Genomic DNA, 22,572 nt, shown 5'->3' on the forward strand with positions numbered 1-22,572 from the left:
AGTTCCTGTGGTTTTTTTTCCCTTTTCCTAAGCCGCTAAGCCGCTTATCAGCTGATCCGCTGATAAGCCACTTAACAGCTGATCGCTAAAAGCAGCTAAACCGCTAATAGCGCTAATCCGCTAAGCTGTCAATGGGCTTGCTTCGCAAGACGAAAAAACCGCTATACGAAGAGCCTCACGGAACGGATTAATTTCGTCTTGCGAGGCACCACTGTATAAGCTTTCGTGTGCATGCACACTTCTTTAGATATGCACATGAAAGCTTATACCTAGAAAAAACTTAGTTGGTTAATTTTTTTATTTATTTTGACTGCGTTAGACCAACACGGCTACCTACCTACCTGAATCTATGTTTAGTCGTGCAATGGATCTGAGTTATGTTTTCTTAATGATCCTCTTTATCTTACAGAATCAAATGTCCTGGTTGCAGCATGACTTGGGACATCTTTCAGTCTTCAGCACATCCACATTGAACCACTGGGTTCACAAGATCTTAATGGGCACAGTGAAAGTAGGTATATTTACACTTCTGAGTGGAAGCTGTCCTTTCTGACAGCCAGTGGGTTTGACTTCTGCTCTGTTTTCAACCCTGTGTTCTCCTCTCCTATAGGGAATGCCAGCCCAGTGGTGGAATAACCTGCATTTCCAGCACCATGCCAAACCCAACTGTTTCCGTAAAGACCCTGATCTCAACATGCACCCCCTGGTGTTTGCTTTGGGGAAGAAGCTGGCTACAGAGGTATGCTTGCAAGGTGTATGCTACTGAAGGGTTGCTTAGGAAAGCAGCCAGAAAGAGTGGACAGCCAAGAATAAAGCTATTGGGCAGCTTACACGAGACAGCCATGATTTTCAGCAGGAAAACGTCAGGTTTAAAAAATATTTTAAATTGTATAAAATATAAAGATTACACACACACACACAATTATAAAGACAAATAATATATAAGCATGATATACAGAAGATAAAATATTGACATGTTTTCAGACCTTATTTCCTTTACCTACACTAACAAAACTGTCTGAAGGGAAAGAAAAAGAAATGAAAACTGAGTAACTATACATTCATATAGAAGCAACATACCACTAACATTTTGTATAGATATAATCAAACTGAATGTCCATAAAGAAAATATTTCTTATTTCTTATGTCTTAATTTTTCATTCTTAGCATAATTTACAATTTTACCCTTGGTTAAAAATTCTTTCAAGTTGCTCAATTACTGAGAAGTAAGTTCAATAAGACTTATTTCCAGGTAAACGTGTACAGGAGTAAGTCCCATTGACTTCAATGAGGCATTTTAGGTTTTAGTTTTAGTAGATAGGCAGAGGATTGTGATATAAAGGGGCAACACCTGAATTTCTTAATAAGCCAAGTACCTGCTTTCCTGTTTCTATGTTCTGTGTGTCTTCCAAGCTCCTAGTTTGGATTGTTGATTCGAATGCTGCCTACATTTTTATGATATGTTGTCCATCAGGAAAGACCACAGAAATATATAATGGGGTCAGGAGGGTACAATGGGCCCCAAGCAGAGAATGATCATTCATACTCTGAGGGTCCTGGTGGGAAGAAAGACAGGCTTAAAGTGTAATAAATAAAATAGCTTTTGGGGGGGCAGATCATCCCAGTTGGCCTCTCTCTCTCTCGTTTATGGTAGCAAGGATGTGTAATTTCATAAGGTCATGACCGAGCCTTGGTTATGATTTTTATTTCCACACACCCCATTTTATGATGAAGCCCAGGGGGATATGGGAGTTAAGGTGCTAAGTATATTTTATTCATGTAGCAGCTGTCACCCAGAGACTGAAAGAATAGGCGATAGGTGATAAGGTGGGTGTCTATAGCCTGAGTGAGACGTTGATACCTCTTTCTTCACAGCTCGGGTTGCAGAAAAAGAAGTATATGCCTTACAACCATCAGCACAAGTACTTCTGGCGTGAGTATCTTTGTCCCTGAAAAATGTCACAAGTTTCCACTCCTTTGTCACGGAGCTTCTCCTTCCTGAGATACTTTTCTAAGTGAAATAGTGTGAATATCTGCTGGATAGAGAGTCTTCTGTCACGGCACTTGTGCTTGATGGAGTCCCTGATCCACCTCCCCAAGAGCCAGATCTGCCACAACTCGTCAGGTCCAGCCAGGGGCAGGGCAGGGAGCAGCTGCTACCACAAAATCCTAATGAAGGGCTCTTGGAGCTCATGAGTTCAAATTCCCTGGAGGAACCAATCAGAGAGAAAGGGGAGAAAAGTTTCCTGAGAAGGGAAAGATGGGCCCAGAGGCCTAAGGAGGTTTCAGCTCTTGGTTACCTGAGAGGTTCTTCCCCAACCTGCATGAAGTTACAGAGAGCTTTGAAAAGGGGAATCCCCTGCCCCCCAACACTATATAAGGGAACCTGGCTACTGGGGTGCCCCAGAGAGGATCTTGTGCCATTTTGGTTTTATGTAGTATTATATTTATATTGCACCTTTCCTCCAGGGAACTCAAGGTGGCCTACAGAATTCTCCTTCTCCTTCTCCCCATTTTATCCTCACAACCCCCCTGTAATGGAGATTAGGCTGAGAAAGCCATAACCTCTAGATCTCTCACTTCCCAAGCTCTGTAGCTCAGGGAAGGGAGCTATTGGGGTGTATGTTCATTCCTGTTGGACTGAGCCCTTGATGTTTGTCTCCGACGCCTCTGGGGGTGACCCAGGCTCTGAGAAAGGTGAGGTAGAGTCTATGGAAAATGAGTGGCTGCTGCTCTGCAAGACCTTTGGAATCTGTGGCTTTACAGCACTAACCTTCAATAAACTTTGAGTTGATGTAATTTCCTTGTCTCATTGTTAGTTGGGAATGGCTTTTGAGCTTATTCTTCTCTCCCCTGCTCTCCACGCACCACAGAGCATTCAATGTGCCCCTCTCTCAGGACATTGCCATATATAGAAAGGGCACAGGTTATAGAATCCTAGCCAGCAGAGTTTGAAAACCAGAGAATATAGGATAATAGCACACTGCATATCTGTTGGGCCATAGGGTGAAAGTGAGATATAGCAGTACGATCAGCAAAAATTTGAGAATAAAAATGTATAGCTTAAGAAGAGGCATTTTAGACTATGCATTGAGTTGCTTTAACCACACTGCAGGGGAGAATTGGAACAAAGATGGCGGAAATTTTATCTTGCGGGCCATCAGACTAACCCCTTGAAGCAGATAAAATGGAGTTCTCAAGTGAGGACAAATACTAGCTGGATAAGGGAAAGGCAGAAAAAAAGTGAAAAAGAAGAACCCTTCTGTGAGCAAAGACAAGCAATACTCAACTTTCTCAGGAAGATGGATGGTAGTTTGAAATTTTTATAAAGGTTGTTTTTTAAAGTCTTCCTTTCATTTTTCAATAGTTGTAGCCCCAGCATTGCTGGTTCCCTTCTTCCAGTGGTCTGTATTCTACTTCTCATTCAAGCGCAAAGAATGGGTGGTAAGTAGTGATTGAATTTCAAAAAAATAATAAAAAAAAAAATCTAGATGAGCATCTTATCTGTGTTGATTTTTTCCCCTAATTCCGACCAAGAAGCAGATTTCTTTTTAATCCGTTCCACTAAAAATGCAAACAGTTATTGCACATTATATGCATTATTATACATATTGTTACATGCAGTGCTTTTTTCCGGGGGGATGCAGGGGTACACATACCCCTAAACATTTTGTGAATCTTTGTACTTTGGTCCATTTACTGTATTTATTTTCCCAATTTGAACTATAAAATGGTGATTTTCTTGAGTCAAAATGAGAGTACCCCTAAACATTTTTTTAGGTAAAAAAGCACTGGTTACATGCCATCCCAATCTCTGCTGAGTGGTGCATGCGAATTCAGGGGTTCCAGGCACTTACCCAGGGTTTGTGTTTCCTTTTGGTGGTGCCTTTATGGTATATGGTTGGTTTATACATACATACAACCTGAAGCCTAGATGAAGGGGCTCAGAGCGCTGCCACCCCAAAAGGTCCCTGCTTCTTCCCTAGCCGTAGCCTTGCACTCAAGCAGACAGCAGCCATCATGCTTTGCCCACTCTCCAGCATACATCCCTGCTGACTCCCACATATTGACTGGCTTCCTCTCTGAGCTCCCATTGCTTTCTGATCCTTCCTCTTAATAAACTCTGGCCTCTACTAACACAGGGAGAGTCTCCACTCCTTTGATGTGTTAAATGGCTCATTACCTCAAATGAAATTAGGTTTTACACTTGTCAATTGCCTAGCCTTAAAGCGATGGCAGATATACACCTTAGGAAGTTTGCCTAGGTTAATTCACTCTTCACATATACTAATTCCAGCAGCGGTCAACACAAATTTTAAATACACACGCCACTGTGTAGCAAAAAACATAACCTTTCTTTTCCCCCTTCCTTTGACAGGATCTAGCCTTGATCATTTCATACAACATCAGAGTCTGTCTCATGTACATACCTCTTATGGGATTTAATTGTTTCATGGCATACTACTGGCTCTCCAGGTAACACGAAACCTCAGAATCCTTCTCTCTGCTGAACTCTCATCTCTTTTTTGTTGATGTTTAATCTCAAATATCTATATTTTTTTTATCCAATTGTGATATACTCTGAACATATGTTACTTCCAACAGTTAGGTCCTGCTAGTCATTTTAGGTTAAACGCTTTCAGGTTGTGCAAAATGGTCTTCAATTTGCATTGCATCAGCCCCCAGACTGCAACTCAAATCTTTTGCCCCATAAATATTGTTATGTCCAGCACACATCAAGATGCTAGCTCAACATGGCCTTTAGTTAACATTTTAGAGACATTTATAAACTAAGACACCAGAAAGAGAAGTGTTTCTCACATTTTGTTTAGAAAGCATAGCCAGTGATGAAAAGGGGTGGGGGAAAAAAAAAAGAGCATGTGCCCAGGGCAGCAGGTGGAGGGGCGATTGCTAAATTATGGGCGATGGACAGCTGGCTTGCTAAATTACCGGCAACAGGGAAAATAAGCAGTAGCAAACACAGCTGGCACTCTGCTTCCCTGACCATGGCAATGTGCTGTGTCCCCCTCCACCACAGTCCCTGTTTGTTCCAGGGATCAAGGTGAGGAGGGGGAAGTGAGCTGTGGCACCACGGACCTGTCGCTTCTCTCTTGTTTTCTTCTCTCCCCCCGCCCCCATCCCAAAAAGCTTTCTGGCCCCTCTTCTCCACAGACAGCTGCTCCTTAAGGTGTCAGCAAATACACTTGATTGCCGTGGCCTGAGCAACGCAGCACAGGGAAGACCGTCAGAGATTGGCACTTCATTGCCTTCTGTGGCTCGTGTGCCTGGGGACTTGGCAGAGCTGGGGAAGGTGGGAGCATCACCCATGGCTGGCAATGGACTTGCAAGGGGATGGTTGGTAGGATGGGGGTGGAGGTAAAGAGCTAAGGGGACGGGGAGAGACAGGCGGACAGGAGAGAAAGGCAAAACCAAGTGCGCCATAGCCTGCCTGTGTTTCCGTTTCTGGAAGTGCACGTCTGTGTGCAAACGCTGCCTCTTTGCAGCGCAAGTTGGTAGGTGCATTCAATCCAGCATCAGTGCATCTCATGTTGGCTGTGGCCACTGTGTTTCGGGGGGCTGAGCCCTAAACATAGGTGACGGTGGGCACTGCCACAGTAGAGATGCTACTCCAAAAGCTGGGAATCATCTAAGCTAGTTCTAAGCATCGTGAACGGTTGTGGGAATGTAGCAGAGGAGTGGGAGAGGGACCTTACATAGGCCCAGTGGGCTTGCCAGAATGCAAGCAGGGACAGGAGGTTGCTTTAGTGTTTGTTTGGGGTGGATAGGGTAACCTACCTTCTGAAAAAATGGAACGGAGAAATCCCTCCTTTTCAACTCCTGGAGACAGAAGGGGGAAAGGTCAGGCCTGCCTTTGTTCTCTCATTTGCCTTCTTCTAATACTTATTTCTGTGCACTGCCCTGTACACTTAGCCAAGGATCTTAGCTGCTGCCAGTCAGTTTAAGCAGTCCTGAAATCCGTCGCTTAAAGTTCACAATCAGGGAGGCAGGGCAGTCTTTTGCACTTGCGGATCCGGGACTGGGCATAGCTGCAGGCTAAGTAGCACAAATGATTGCGTTGCTTCATTTGTGAAATACTTTACTTAGTTCTCAAGGGCCAAGTAAATAAATTGGAGATGGGGGATTGACAGCAAGTTGGCTTACTACCACATTCGACACTGTCACATGGATCTGCTTGTTTGTTTTTTAAAACCCACCCTTTACCCTAAAGTCCCAGGGTGGGCTACAACAATTTAAAATACATTTTAAAGCAGTTCAAAAACTTACAATTAAAAATGTCAATTTCCAAAACTAGAGCAGATCCTGATGCTATATCCTTCCCTCTTACTGTATGTGAAGCAGCAACCATCAATTGCTTTATAGATATTATTGATTTTAGGCTGTATTTCTTGTTTTAATGGATGCTCTTTACAGTTTATATGGATATTTTTAAAAATATTAAATAGATGAATGAAATGCTAGCTAGACATTTGGGTTGTGGTTTGGTGGTAAGTGTCAGGCATGGCTTGTATTACATGAAAGGAGAAATACCAAAAAGTTAAGCCAGGCAAGAGGCTTGGGTTTGTCACTGGCCACACACAGACCTCTTGTCACTTTCATCTTCTCAGCAGTGTAATTTGCATTATACGGGAAAGGAAAACATGGCAGCTAAAAGAGCAGCTTTGCCCACATACTGGTTTCAAAATAGTTTTTGCAGGATAAATTAGCCGGTGTGCTATTTCTTTCCTGATTAGTCAGCATCAGTTCATAGTTAGTCAGCATTAGCAAATAAAATTTCCTCTATTACTTTACACGTAAGCTGCAATGTCAAGGATATAATTTCCTATATCTTTTGTGGATCTGGTTTTTTAAAAGCCATTGTTACACTGCCTACTTTCCAGTCCTGTGTTATTTGCCTACTCGGTAAAATTTCTAAGCAGTGCACATAATAAAATAATTTTCAGTAAACCCCTCAAAGCCCTTTAAATAATTATCGATTTTTTTTTTATTTTTTTAAAAAAATTTATTACATTTTCAGTTTACAAAAAAGAAAAAGAAGGACAAACCAGAAAAAAGAAAGAAAAACAATCCAACTTTCAAAATACATTTTTAGGTTACTAACTGGACTTCCCCACATCTCCCTCACCCTGCGTTCTTTACAATAAACATATCAGCAAATTATTACCTTGTTTCGTATCTTATTTATATCTTTCAGAGTGTTTTACTTCTAAATTTAAAGTACCTTTTGTCAAATATTTATACCTTAAGATAATACATAAAATAACTTTAAATTTCAACTTTTTCTTACTTATAACTTAACTTTCTATTTTCCTAATCTAATTGCAGGAGCTAAAATTTCCAAGTCATGCAGATTCTTAACATTCATACAACTTATAATGTTTTTGTAAATAGTCCTTAAATTTCTTCCAGTCCTCTTCCATTGTCTCTTCTCCCAGATCTCGGATTCTGCCAGTCATTTCAGCCAGTTCCATATAGTCCATCAACTGCGTCTGCCACTCTTCCAGCGTAGGAAGGTCTTGTATCTTCCAATATTTTGCAATGAGTATTCTTGCTGCTGTAGTTGCATACATAAAAAAAGTTCTATCCTTCTTTAACACCTTTTGGTCCACAATGCCCAGGAGGAAGGCCTCTCGTTTCTTAGGGAAGGTGTACCTAAACACCTTTTTTAACTCATTATAGATCATTTCCCAGAAGGCCTTCACTTTTGGACAAGTCCACCAAAGATGAAAGAATGTCCCTTCAGCCTCCTTACATTTCCAACATTTATTATCAGACCGATGATATATTTTTGCAAGTTTGACTGGGGTCATGTACCACCTATATATCATTTTCATAATATTTTCCTTCAGGGCATTACATGCCGTGAATTTCATTCCAGTGGTCCATAACCTTTCCCAGTCTTCTAACATAATGTTGTACCCAATATCCTGAGCCCATTTTATCATGGTTGATTTGACTATCTCATCCTGGGTGTTCCATTTAAGCAGCAAGTTATACATTCTCGAAAGCGCCTTGGTCTTAGGTTCTAACAGTTCTGTCTCTAATTTCGATTTTTCTACCTGGAATCCTATTTTTTTGTCTGACTTAAAAACCTCTTGAATTTGAGCATAATGAAACCAGTCTTGCACCCTATTCTTTAATTTTTCAAAGCTCTGCAGCCTCCAATTATCTCCAATTTTTTCTATTATTTCCCAGTATTTCGGCCATCCGGCCTCCATATTGGGTTTTTTTCGAACCTTGGCCTCCGCTGGTGATAACCACCTCGGGGTCTTACCTTCTAATAAGTCTTTGTATTTTGTCCAGACCATAAATACAGCTTTCCTGACAATATGGTTTTTAAACATTTTATGAACCTTTACCTTATCGTACCACAAATATGCATGCCATCCAAAAACATTATTATACCCTTCCAGATCTAGGACGTCAGTGTTCTCAAGGAGTAACCAATCTTTCATCCAGCAGAAAGCCGCAGCTTCATAATATAACCTTAAATCTGGCAGGGCAAACCCCCCTCTCTCTTTTACATCCGTTAATATTTTAAATTTTATTCGGGGCTTTTTGCCCTGCCAGACAAACCTAGAAATATCTTTCTGCCACTTCCCAAAACACTCCACTCTGTCCACGATCTGTAGGGTCTGAAACAAAAATAACATCTTCGGCAATACATTCATCTTTATAGGTGCAATTCGACCCAACAAGGAAAGTTTCAATCTTGGCCAGATCTCTAAATCTTTCTTAATTTCTGACCAGCATTTTTCATAATTATCTTTAAATAGATTCAAATTTTTGGCAGACAAGTTTACCCCTAGGTATTTTACCTTTTTAACAACATTTAACTCTGTCTCTTTCTGAAACCCATCTATTTCCAAAGGTGTCAGATTTTTCTCCAAAACCTTGGTTTTTTGCTTGTTCAGTTTGAACCCCGCTACCCGACCAAATTCATAAATTCTAACACTCTCTTCGTACTAGATTCTGGCTCCTGTAGTGTTAAAACCAAATCATCTGCAAAAGCTTTCAATTTAAATTGTTTCACTCCGACCTGTATTCCTTGTACCAACCGGTCTTCCCTAATCATGTTCAAAAGCACCTCCAGAACAGAAATAAATAACAGAGGGGATAGGGGGCAACCTTGTCGTGTTCCTTTTTAAATTCTTCTGTCACCACATTGTTTACTATCAGTTTAGCTTTCTGCTCTGAATAAATTGCCTCTATTCCATTTTCAAACCCCCGTCCCACTCCCATCCCTTCCAAATTTTTCTTCATAAACCTCCAAGAAATGTTATCAAAGGCCTTCTCCGCATCAACAAAAATTAACACTGATTTTGTATTAATGTTGGTTTGCAAAAGTTCCAAGATATCAATAATATTCCTAGTATTATCAGACAAATGTCTTCCTGGGAGAAAACCTACCTAGTCCTTGTGAATTACTTCATTTAATACTTTTTTTAAATCTACTTGCCAAAATATCTGCAAAAATTTTGTAATCCACATTTAGGAGTGAGATGGGACGGTAGTTCTTAAGTTGAGTCTTTTCAGTTTCCACTTTAGGGATCAATGTGATGAAGGCTTCTTTCCACGATTCTGGTGCCTTCTTCCCCTCCAAAATCTGATTGCATACCTCCATTAATGGTTGTATCAAATAATCTTTCAATATCTTATAATACTTGGAGGTAAGCCCATCCGGACCTGGAGATTTGCCTAGTTGCATATTCTGGATGGCACCCTCTATTTCTTGTTGTGTTATTTTATGATTCAGGATTGTTCTCTTTTCCTGGGCAAGTTTTGGTAAACCATTTGTTTTCAAAAATTGGTCTATCTCCTTCTCCTCTTGTGGCCCTTGAGTATAGAGCTTTTTGAAATATCTCTGGAAACACTTCCAAATTTCTTCGGGTTTCTGGATATCTTTCCCTTCAATCTCTAGATTGGTGACTGTATTCAATTTTTGTTTCTTTTTCAATTGCCATGCTAATAGTTTCCCACACTTGTTAGCTGATTCAAATGATCTTTGTTTCATTTGTTTAATTTTCCACTCAACTTCTTGATTTATCAGTTTCGCGTACTGTGCTTGGTAAAATTTAATTTCTCTCAAGATCTCCTTCGATTTTGGCTTAGATCTCAACTTTTTCTCTCCATCTCTTATCTTCTCTAAAATCTTATCTTTTTTCCCATTCCAGATTCTTTTCTTTATCGTGTTCTGTTGTATCAGAAACCCTCTCATAACTGCTTTGCTTGCATCCCAGATTGTTCTCCTTTCCACCGTAGTATTCAAATTTATTTCAAAATAATCTTTCAAGGTTTTTTGGGCCTTTTTCACAATCTCCTGATCTCTTAATAGGGTGTCATTCATTTTCCATCTAAAGGAGCCAATTGGAGTAAGTCTTAATTCCATTTTCATAGCGTTATGGTCGGAGCAAGTTTTTGGGCAGATTTCCACTTTTCTAATCATAGGTGCCAGCCTTCTAGTTGTCCATATTTGGTCTATTCTTGTCCATGACAGATGAGCCTCAGAAAAGAAAGTTCCTTCTCTACCTAAGGGATTCTTAGTCCTCCAAATATCGATTAAGTCCATATTGTCAGTTAGTTCAAAAAAAGTTTTGGGTAGTCTGCCATCTTTTGTTAGACTTAGGTCTTGTGACTTATCCATATTTGTAGAGACCACTCCGTTCATATCTCCCATCATAATGATGTTGGTGTAGTCCAAATAGTCCAGGATTGTCTCATGCAGTTTCCTATAAAATTCTGATTTCCCCTCGTTCGGTGCATAAATTCCTAATAGCAAAAATTTTTCTCCTTGGGCCTGTATTTCAATAGCCAAAACTCTTCCTTGCTCATCTTTGAATAAAAATTTTGGTGACAGGCTCTCCTTTGCATAAATCACCACTCCTCTTTTCTTTACTTTATCCGATGAGATGAATTCTTGGCCTAATCTTTTATTAATCAAGACTTTTCTATGGAGCCTGGTCACATGTGTTTCCTGCAAGCAGATGATGTCCAATTGTTCTTTTTTCAATATATGAAAAATTATTCTTCTTTTCTCTGGGGAATTTCCGCCATTTATATTCCAACTAAGAAGCTGCAGAGACATCCTGGGTCAATCTATTGGTCCTGTGGTGACGTCCCTTTCTTTTGGTCCTCTGGTCCCGAGGGAGTAGGTGCCAGTATAGGTGTAAGCGGTGGCGGTGGCCAGGCTCCTGTTGTCCCTTTCTGTAGATCCTCTTCGTGGTCGTTCAAGAACTTTTGTTGGTCTTCTGCTGTTCTAATTTTAACTTTCTTTCCTTTGAAATTAAAAGATAGTCCTTGAGGAAACTCCCACCTATAAGGAATTGAGTTGCCTCTCAGTAATTTTGCAAGTTCTATATACGTCGCTCTAAGATCCAACAGCTGTTTTGGTATGTCTCTGTAAATTTCAGCTCTGTTGCCGTGGATGTCAAGTGATTTTCCAAAATGAAGGCCTAATATTTTATCTCTCTCTTGCTTAGATCTTAAAATGATCAAACAGTCTCTGGGTTTATCCCTCCTCGTCACTCTTCCCAATCTGAAAGCAGTCACAATTTTAAAATCCTTATCCTCTTCAATACCCCAGAACTTTGAAAATTCTAATGTCAGATAACCAATCAGATCTTCCTGTTCAAGTTCTGGAATAGCTCTAAGTCTAAGATTGCTTTCCCGATTTCTCAGTTCAGTCATTGACCAGTAGGCCTGCTGTTCACTAATCTGTTTATGCAACGGCTTCACCTCCACCTTTAATGCCTCAACTTTCAAGTTGGCTTCCTCTGCTTTTTGTTTGGCTTCCTCAGCCAGTTTGTGATTCTCTGCTGTTGCTTCTTGAAGATTCCCAATTGCTTGTGTGTGTTGAGCCACCTGGTCAGTCAATTTATTTATTGAGGATGTGGCTTGATCAATTTTAGTCGAATGTTCGTCCGCCTTTTTATTTAGAATTGCCAGTTGTTCTAGGATCTGATTTAAAACTTTTTCAGATCCTCCTGAAGCCATATCCCCTGTAGATGTCTGCTCAACAGCCCCTTTTTGTATTTCTAGAACAGCTGGGACAGATGATCTACGTGGTTGGGAAGTCAAAGTTGTTTGTACCAATTGTTTTGCCTTTATTTTAGCCAGCCTTGTTTTCCCTGCGTCACTCATTCCAATCCCGTCTGTGTATCAAGGTCAGACTGTATGTGTTCCCATGAGAGAGACAGTTCCAAAGTATAAACAACCAGGCAGCAGAGAATCAAAACAAAATATAGTTCCCAGAGAATTATAAATCCAAAGTCCTCTAGGGGGAGTAATAAAGTTCAACCGAAAGAAAGAGGTTTTTCCTTCTTTACAGTCCCAATAATCCAAAGAAGAAACAACTGAAGTTCTAAAAGGTCTTTTAGTTTCTTTTTAGCGTTAAGCTTTCCCCAACTTAATACAAAGTCTCAGAGAGGGTGCAAGAAACAGTTTCCCTATTTCTTCTATGGTGTAACGTTTACATGCAACACTTTCAACCTTAAAAACAATATCAGTAGTTTGGCAGTTTGACAGTTCTTCTTTACCCTGGCAGCCCACAGATTTGGTTTCTTCAATTATTTATAAATCCCAAAGGAAGAAGGAAGATCCAGTCAGAAAATCAGCATAGATACTCCGAAATTGTCTCTTTTAATCCCTGCCAAAAGTTCAATAGTCTGCACGATAATCCAATCTTTTTTATAGTTCTTTCAAAGCGCTTCCCGCTTGTCAAACTTTGCTTTGATCTCTTTAGCACGGTCGGGAAACGGACTTCCTGGTTACGTTTCCCGTTTTCAGCCAAATTAAATACTTTAGTCCCGATAATTTTTAAGTCCCCTTACTCACGGGTTGTAGTTGCAAATCTGATGTTCCAAGAAGAAAGGTCGGCGCTCGTCAGCAGCAGCCGCGCGGCTTTGCTTCCCGCAGAAAGAGCGATGAACTCACAGCGCCGCTCCCCCTTTCACGTTCCGGAGCCCCTTACGGGGTTCCTTCTCCGTTTCTGGGGGGGCTTCTGGCGCCCGCCGAGTCCCACGGCCACGAGCTCACTCTGCCTGTGGTTTTTCTTGATGGGTCGCCGCTATGCCGCAGCGAACGACCCTTTTCTGCGGAGCCCCTCTTCAGAGCACGAAGAGGACCGCCATTGCTGTTTCGCGCCGCCTCCGGAAGTCTCTAAATAATTATCGATATTTAACAATATGGACAGAGATTGTATCAATAAGACAGAGACAACAGTGCTTTATACTGCTTTTTGATCAAGCTAAAATTATGATCCATTTATAGACAAGTCCAGCATTGCAGTGGGTTTGACTTAGACGACCCATGTGGTCCCTTCCAACTCCACAAATCTAAGTGACACAATTGTCAGAAGATCAGCAATTTCAGCTTGAATTCTTCAAGATCTTGGGTTGATTCCTTCCAAACACAGGGATTTATTTAGTTTGTCAATAAATCCCAAGGACTTAGTCTCTTCTTGCCCCTATTTGGCTTAATTCTTTATACTCCCTTCCTTAAAAATCCAGTTCAGTCGAGTATCTGACCAGTGCTTTCTTCAGATGAAAAAATATGGAAATAATGCGTTCAGCTTCACTACTATTCTCCTATAGCAGACCTTTTACTTTCTTGTTGTCTAATGGCCCAGCTACCTACCTCCTTGGCCAGTTTCCTGATTCTGAGGTAGCTAAACAAATATTTTTGCTGGGCTTTTTTTTAAGCAGACACACTCTTTTTCCTATTTATTACACTCCCCAAATTCTCTTTTCACTTCCATCCTTGTCACTGTATGCTGGTTATCCCGCAGTTTGCATTCCTGAGTCCTCCTCATCTGGGCAGAGCTTCATTGTTCTGAAGGAAGCTACCTTGCCTGCCCCTGCTTCCTTGGCTCTGCTCCTTAACTGGCAGCCTCCTGAATTTCGTAGAATCATAGAGTTGGAAGAGAGACACCTAGTCCAATCCCTTGCAATGCAGGAATCTCAGTTAATGTGATGGCATCTTTCCTAAATCTGTGTATACTTCTTGGAAGCTTCCTTTAGTTTGGTTTTAAATAATCTCCAAGGATTTTGAAACGATTTGAACAGCATTGTTATCCCTTTCATCTAACTAATCCCCTTTCCCACTTGTGTATATGTTGACATTGCGGTCACTGTTCCAAGTCAGTTTAACTACCCTTATATCTTAACACCCAAAGCATTTAGGATTACATCTAGCATCAACTCCCATCAGCTCCTTGATCAATTGTTTTGAGGCACAATAATTTTGTATACCTGGAAATCATGTTTCCCCGGATTCCGCAGCAAGACATCAAGGAGGGTTTGGTGCCACCGCGTGGTTAAAGGCAGAAAAGGCGACGTTTAGGGAAGTAGAACTCCCATCAAGCAATTTCCTTTCCTGCCTTTGTCGAAGCACACATTCCCAATTTCAGTTCCCCTCTCCTCAGGCATTTACCGTAATTTCCTTTTCTACCTATTTTTCCTGCCCCCCCCCCCAGGTTATGTGAGGATTATTATGTCCTCCATTGTTACAACACTTCCTCTCTCTCTTTTCCCTAATCAAGTATTTTAGTTCAGTTGCTTTTGGCTCTAGAGTTATTTACACCGCCTGTCAAACTCAAAATGGGCAATTTTAGCTTTGCTTACCAAATATGAGTTGAAATAAACATACTAAATATGTTTAGGGCATTGAAAAAAAAAATCCAGAACATGAAGATTTCTGGTGTGGAGGCAGCCTTGCTCTCACTTACTATGGATATTTTCTTAGGACTGCTTCGCCTATTCTAGTAATAGAGCAATAGAGGTACAGATTTAGTGCAAAGTATGCCATGAAGTGGGATGTGGGTGGCGCTGTGGTCTAAACCACAGAGTCTTGGGCTTGTCGATTGGAAGGTCGGCGGTTTGAATTCCCGCAACAGGGTGAGCTCCTGTTGCTCAGTCCCAGCTCCTGCCCACCTAGCAGTTCGAAAGCACGTCAAAGTGCAAGTAGATAAATAGGTACCGCTCCGGCAGGAAGGTAAACAGCGTTTCCATGCGCTGCTCTGGTTTGCCAGAAGCAGCTTTGTCATGCTGGCCACATGACCCGGAAAAACTGTCTGCGGACAAACGCAGGCTTCCTCGGCCTATAGAGTGAGATGAGCGCCACAACCCCAGAGTTGTCCGCAACTGGACCTAATGGTCAGGGTTACCTTTATCTTTACCTTTTTATGCCATGATGTATGCAATCGGTGTGGGGGAGGAACCTTACAGTGAAGGATGTACTCTTTGAAGTTTAAATGTGTACCTGTTTCTATTCTAATATGTAAAGTGGTCCTCAGCAAACAGCTTGAATATGGCTGTGATGGGTTTTACCAGACAAATCCCAGATCAACATACCAAGTTAAGTAACAAGATGTGTTTTTTGTGTGTGACAATACTCTGTATGAACCAACCCGGACCCTGCAATCATCAATTGAGTCCTTTTGTTGTGTGCCCCCTCCATGAGAGGTTTGGAGGGTGGCAACACAAGAAAGGGCATTTTCTGTTGTGGCTCGCCACTTGTGGAATGCTGTTCCCAGGGAGGCAAAAACATTCTTCTTCTCCCCATGCCTTTGGCTGACTGAACAATCAATGTCCTTTTAAACTGGGGGGGGGGGGTATTGTTTTATTTGTTACTATGTTATGCATCTTTGTGTTTTTATATTGTAAACCACTCTGTGGTCCTTGGATTGATGGTGCTATAGAAATTCAATAATAATAATAATAATAATAATAATAAATGCATTTGTCTTGGCAGGTATCTAGAGTCCACTTGGTTTACTTGGGTTTCACAAATGAATCATATCCCAATGAACATTGATTATGATAGAAATATGGACTGGGTGTCTACCCAGGTAAGACACTTTCTTACTATTCAAATAATTGGTTTCTGGTGTTTTATTGTGTGTGTGTTACGCAAAACATTATTGGCACAATACTAGTGCATTATTAGTGGCTTTGGCTTGTTCTGCAGTGTTTCCCCAATGCTACTACATTATTTCTGTCTAGGGGGGCAACTGACCAACAAAAGTGGGACAAAATAAAGCAGAACATTTGTGGCACAAAAAGTTACTGGGACTATGGTATATGCACCGATTGGAAATGAAGCAATGTGACCACCCCAAAACATTTGGAAGCGACGCAGACGATGTTGAAAATGAGATCACATATGACCACCCCAATAACAATCATGAATGTGCAGTGGAAAGGATGTCTGAAGGGGCTCTGAGAATCATCACAGACACTTTTACACTAGTGATGGTGCAGAAGACAAAAATATGGAGGGGTGGGTGGGTACTGGAATACAGTATAGCTCCAGATTGGCAAGTCAAGCTGAATACACCCCCACCCATGCTTCAGCTGTGCTTCTGACCGCACAGAAGTTTTTAATGCAGAGTCAGACAGGGATTCATTCATGCATTTGTTAAAACATCCTACCTTTTCTATTTACATCCTACCTTTCCATTATATATAGAAATGTCCAAGGCAGCCTAAACAAAGTTTGAAAGCAATCAGCTTTTTTTTTTTAAAGCAACCTTCTCCATGTTCTCCCACCGAAGGAAGTACAGCAGACACCTGCTAGGGACATGGTGCCTTCAGTGGTGGAGCCCCCACGAAGGCTTGTCCTGTGCCTACAACTGTGGTCTTTTTAGCTGCAACCTGAACACCTTCTCATTCTCCCAAACCTCTTAAATCACAATTTTGGAATTTGCACAAAGTTCCCCCTTGCGGACTTACATTTATTTGGCTGCTGTGTTTTTATACTGATTTTTGTTTGGCCTTTTTTTTGCTGGGCTTTTTGTTTTTGTGATTTATTTTTTATCTTGTTTTAGTGTTTCTAGTGAGATGTTGTATTGTGTTGTATGTGTAAAGAATTTGGGGAACTTGGTTGAGTAGCGTATAAGTAAAATGAAAAGAGCACAGAAACAGAAAGAACCGATTGCAAATCCAGAGGAGCCAGGGAAAGCTGGGTCTAAGGCCAAAACAAGAAAGATATCCAGGTGGCATTGAAAAATCCTCAGGCTCTTGCCAGTTTTCGCTGCTGTGAGTTTTCCTCCCCGGTCCCACAAAGAGGTAGCCAGCTGACAGTTCCCATCATCCCTGATCATTAATCATGCTGGCTAGGACTGATGGATGCTGGGAATCAAATAACACCAGAGATATCTTAGTGTATGTAGAAAAGTGAGGTGAGGGGATTGTTGGCAGGGGACTAGTGTTGCTGGGCAAACTCCTCCAGACAGAGTCTTTCAGAGCTAAGGAGTACTTTAAAATGTAAATCTCAAGCTTTTCTGAGAGGTCTTCTTTTTAAAAACAACAACTACAAAAGCTGAGCCAATTGCAAATTGGGATGGGGGATATTTTGCCCATTTTTATTTCTGTGGGAAAGGAATGCTAAGGAAACACAATCACTACAGGCAGCCCCCAATTTGTTTAGGAGATGTGTTCCATGCAGTGGCAGAGGGTGCGTAAGCCTGCTCCACTCTTCTCTGCCCTGTCCCATCGTGTTCTGTCCCTGCTCTTGTTCCGGCCACAATGCACAGTCAAGTGTCAATTAAAAAATTAAAGGTACCCCTGACCGTTAACTCTGGGGTTGCGCGCTCATCTCGCTCTGTTGGCCGAGGGAGCCGGCGTTTGTCCACAGACAGCTTCCGGGTCATGTGGCCATCATGACTAAGCTGCTTCTGGTGAACCAGAGCAGTGCACGGAAATGCCATTTACCTTCCCGCCAGAGCAGTACCTATTTATCTACTTGCACTTTGACGTGCTTTCGAACTGCTAGGTGGGCAGGAGCTGCGACCAAGCAATGGGAGCTCACCCTGTCAAAGGGATTTGAACCGCCAACCTTCTGATCGGCAAGCCCTAGGCTCTGTGGTTTAGACCACAGTGCCACCCACGTCAATTAGACACACATAAATCAGTCGTTGCCTCCTTAGCATCTTTTGGAAAGGTGGGATACCTGCCTTTCTGACCATTTCCCTTGAGAAACTTGCTGGAATGCTACTCCTGTGGGATCCAGTTGCTGCTACTTAGAGGAACATAAAAGATAACTGTGCCTCATTCAGTTGCAGTCTCTTTGTGTGAAACAAAGAGATCCATTGTTCCATATCCTTTCTTATATTTCCCCCTGCAGCTCCAAGCAACGTGCAATGTGGATCAGTCCCCGTTCAATGACTGGTTCACTGGCCACCTGAATTTCCAGATTGAGCACCAGTAAGTAGGACAGTGGGAGCCACAAAATCCTTTGTGTACCTCCCTAGTGTGTGGTTTTATGAAATCATTGCTAGCGGGATGGGCCTTCTAAATAAGAAAGAGGAGCTGATTTGACAGAACACCCTTTCTTCCCTCTGCAGTCTTTTCCCCACGATGCCTCGCCACAACTACTGGAAGGTGGCCCCCCTGGTGAAATCTCTGTGTGCCAAGCATGGCATTGACTACCACAGCAAGTCCCTGCTCCAGGCCTTTGCAGACATTTTGCAGTAAGTATGGCAAGGGTGCTTTATGAACTGCAGTGTGGCAAGAAAAGCAATAAGGAAGTGGAAGAAAAGGGCAAAAAGTATTGGAGCCCTGGTCAGCCATTAACATTTAATAGAACTTGTCCCTTGATGTAGTCAAGAGCCGAGGGGAGAGCAACACTGGTTCTACCCTCTGTCTAGTGGCACTTCCAGCTGACCTGTTTAAGCATTTATTCCGATTTGTTTGAAGGGATGTTGGATAATGTTGCATCAGAGCAGGTGCTATCCCACATTTCCCAGTGCATTTCCCAATGGCTTTTCTTATCACTGAGAAGTGTTAAGAAAACACTGCCGTCTGGTGTCCAAAGGCAAGAAACTCATGAGACCAGCTGCTTCCACAAGTTGATATTCCTGCCTTTGGGCGCTAGATGGCAATGTCTCCCATCTGCCGTTTGCTCCATGGAGAACAGGATGCTGGATAAGATGGGCCATTGGCCAGATGTAGCAAACTATTCTTATGTTCTTAACCTGAATTTGCTGGTGTGTGGTTGAATCCTACACAAAAATAACAACCTGACACCCAAGGAACAGTCAAATATCTGTTCAGTCCCTTCCTCCCCACCCTATCCCACTCCCCAAATCATGAACATCAAAAGAGGCTTTTTCAAACCCTTTCCTTATTAAGCTCCTCCAGGCACTCCTGTTTGTCTGTGTTTTGCTTTATGCATGACATTGAACAGCTGAAGTGGAAAAAGGGGAAACTCAAGATACATCCAGTTATATAATAATAATAATAATAATAATAATAATAATAATTATTATTATTATTATTTATACCCCGCCCATCTGGCTGGGTTTCCCCAGCCACTCTGGGTGGCTTCCAACAAAATATTAAAAGACAATAGTCTGTCAAACATTAAAAGCTTCTCTAAACAGGGCTGCCTTCAGTTGGTCTCCTTTGGCCTCACTAAGGATGGAGAGTGGGGAACGGTTTCGGTTTGCACTTACAGGTGAAGCTTCCGATTCACACTGTCTGAAAGAGTACGTGAACTGATACATCGCCACCTAATTTGTACTTTTCCAAATTTTGCAATGTAGCTGTTCTGCCAAATACAAAATCCCATATACTGTAAAGTGTGCAATAAATGTATATGTTGGTGATAAAAAATGGGGGGAAATGCATTATAGTAAGGGAAATTGTTTGCAAAGATGTGTATATTAGGCAGACTTCTGTATTAGGAAAAATGAACATGATACAAACTATATAGGGGAACTGAAACACATAAAATTTCAGTCGTATCTAAAGCCAAAGTTGTAAATTCACCTTTTTTCAGGTGATTGTTCGTAGGAAGCGTATATATTTATGCACATCAGGCATGCTAAAATTTGTATGTTAACAGTTTTCAGTACCTTCTTTTTTATTCAAAGTAAAGCTAAGGGGAATCTCACTCTGCTGGTGCAATTATTTAGTTGAACACAGCCCCATATAACAGAAATATATGCTATTAAGTGGTCATGTTTTAAATATCTGCCCATGTTCAGAAAAATAAATCCAGTTTGAAATTGTTGAAATACAATGTTCAAATTATATTTCCTGTGGGAATATTTCATTTTGAACTCTTTCAAACGCTTAGTTTTACAGCATGGTAAAGTTAATGTGGCATACTTTTGAAGTTAAATTTTCTATATGCTAGTCAAATAAACATGGTAAATCAGAAGTTCATTGATTTAGGGCAGTGGGGACTGTTTCAGATTGATCAACATCACTGGATATGGAATTGCTGCCTGTGGCATTGATCAAAGAAGTATATCGTAGTGAGATGTAGTGGGGGGGGGGAACCCACCTTTTACTTGCCGCATTGTCCTCTCTTCTTGTTTAATCAAAGCCCTCCCTCCCTGTTTTGCAGCTCTCTAAAGGATTCAGGAGATGCCTGGCGTGAAGCATATCTGTATGGATAAGAAGCAGCAGAGACTTGAGAAGGAGGACCATGAAGATGCATCACAGACTAGAGGGCAGCTAATGTGCTATGAAGAATTTGGGGTCTGGTGGGTGAGCTAGACAAACGTTAAATAATTATTTTTGGCATGGGGTTGGGGGACTCCTGAAACTTTCCTACATCTATGCACAGTTGGGGTTTTTTGTGTGTGTGCACATGTTCTGGTTGCACTATGGCTTTTCAGGTGACAGGGTCATGGAAAGGGAAGGTCTGTGCTTCATGTAGAAGTACATGTTGCTTTTTGTTGCATGTATGAGTTCGAAACCTGACTGTCATCTTCCGTATGGTTGGTGAGGGATGCTTTCAGAAGAGGTGTGTTTAAAGCAAAAAGGCAGAGCTGCAGTGGGGAACTACAATGCTGGTGTAATATTACTTGTGAAAGCCACATGTTAGGGCTTATCTACACTTACTTTTCCTCTGGTCTTTCCATGCACAGTCCACACTTTAAAGCTCTGTGTTCGAATGCCCTTTCCCTTTCCCTTTGGAGCTTTTCCCACAAAAACCTGCTCTTTAAAGCGTAGTCGGAGCAAATGCAATCCGTTGGAAATCTGAATTACTGTTTGTGCTGATTGAGTGTTAAAGAATGGATTTTCAAGGAAAACTCTGGGGCAAAAAAAGAAAACAGACATGTTCAGACATGGAGCTTTTACAAGTGTGCACCTCTGCCTGGAAAGAGCAGGGCAAGAGGTAAGTGTAGATAAGACCTTAGTTGAAGGTAACTTTAAATCTTAGCTTCAGTTGCAAGCTCAGGGATGCAATTTCATGTTTGCATAGAGGTAAGGGACCAGATAACATAACTGAGTTTAAAGCTGAGTGTGTTCATGTTCCTGTTTCAAAATGTGTTGTATTAAGAGCCGTTGGTTGCAGATAGTTTTCTTCAAAGCCTCAAAATAACCAGAGAAAGAGGTGCTCCTGGAGGATAATCACATGTGATCTGAACTCTCCTCATGTACCCCTCCTCCCAAACAGCACCTGTTGTGCAAGATGACCTTTCCATGCTGAGGTTAGGAAACGTTTTCTCAGCAACTTGTATTCATCTATCTAATGTTATCACTGCCCCAACATCTTCCCAAAGGAAGATGCCTTCGCATGGTGGCAGACCAAAGAAGTGCCTCTTCCCCTCCACTATGCGCTTCAAAGAACGCTTGAGCCTGGGCCTCCAAACCAATGCCTGATCACATGACTAGCGCTCCTCTTTTGAAGGAGAGGAATTGTGTGGTTGCAATCTCAATGTAATCCGGTATTGGCATGAATGCCTCTGGTCATAGTTCTTTGAAACCACACTCTCTTACTCCATTACTACACAAAGGCCGCTGCCACTGGGAATGTGTTACCTGGGGCAATGCCTCTTGCCTGGTGATTATCTGGCAGTGTGATTGAAAGTATTAATTAGTTCAGTATTTGTTGTCTTGACCCACAATTGGAAGCATCAACCTTCTGTTGGTCCTTTAGCACAGCCCTCTTAGGATGTACACCACTTCATGTGTACATATTTGTATTTATTTGTATCTTTTAATATATTTCATAAATTTATTTGGGTCAATACGTGTGGCTGTCTTTTTTCTCCCTGTTCTTCTCATTGGTTCAAATAGACAAGAGCTGACTCGAAACACATTGTTTGTGGATTTGTGCATTTCTCCATGGCTGCATCAGGTTAAATTCGCATGTGGTCTGAATTAATCTCTATCATAGTGATGGGGAACCAGTCAGTGAAAATGAAGGGTAGGAAATCTGCCACTCTCCAGATGTTGCTGGACTACAACTCCCATCGTCCCTGACCATTGGCTATGCTGGCAGGGGTTAATGGGAGCTGGAGTCCAACAATATCTGGAGAGTACACAGTTCCCATCTCTGCTCCAACAGGTAGCATTGCGAGCCTCTATCAGTCCAGCATATGTAAGCTTCCACATACTATAACTGGAGATGCCAGGAACTGAATCATAGATAACAGGGATAGAAATGTAGATTTAGTTATTTGGGGAATGAGCAGGCCCATCAGATTGCAGTTTATTTTGGGGTGTTTTTTTTTTATAAAAGGAGCAGTTCGTGTCTTTAGAGTAAAGGTAGTTCATTTAGTTATGGATGCTGCCCGGCTGTTTACCATTACCTTAT

At 41.6% G+C, this 22,572-nt stretch overlaps 1 protein-coding gene across 1 annotated transcript in view; it reads left to right on the forward strand.

Moving 5' to 3' along the window:
• LOC307204678 (acyl-CoA (8-3)-desaturase-like) overlaps window positions 1-22,003 on the forward strand; it is a 30,195-nt gene extending 8,192 nt beyond the window's left edge. The window contains 9 exon segments of the mRNA XM_079956426.1: window positions 410-511; window positions 611-739; window positions 1,876-1,933; window positions 3,368-3,444; window positions 4,379-4,476; window positions 15,769-15,865; window positions 18,142-18,221; window positions 18,362-18,487; window positions 20,371-22,003. Coding sequence (XP_079812552.1) covers window positions 410-511; window positions 611-739; window positions 1,876-1,933; window positions 3,368-3,444; window positions 4,379-4,476; window positions 15,769-15,865; window positions 18,142-18,221; window positions 18,362-18,487; window positions 20,371-20,422 — 819 coding nt within the window. The 3' untranslated portion in view covers window positions 20,423-22,003.
• Window positions 22,004-22,572: the final 569 nt, after the last annotated feature.

This window comes from Podarcis cretensis (genome assembly GCF_951804945.1).
Source record: "Podarcis cretensis genome assembly, chromosome: 1".
NCBI lineage: Eukaryota > Metazoa > Chordata > Lepidosauria > Squamata > Lacertidae > Podarcis > Podarcis cretensis.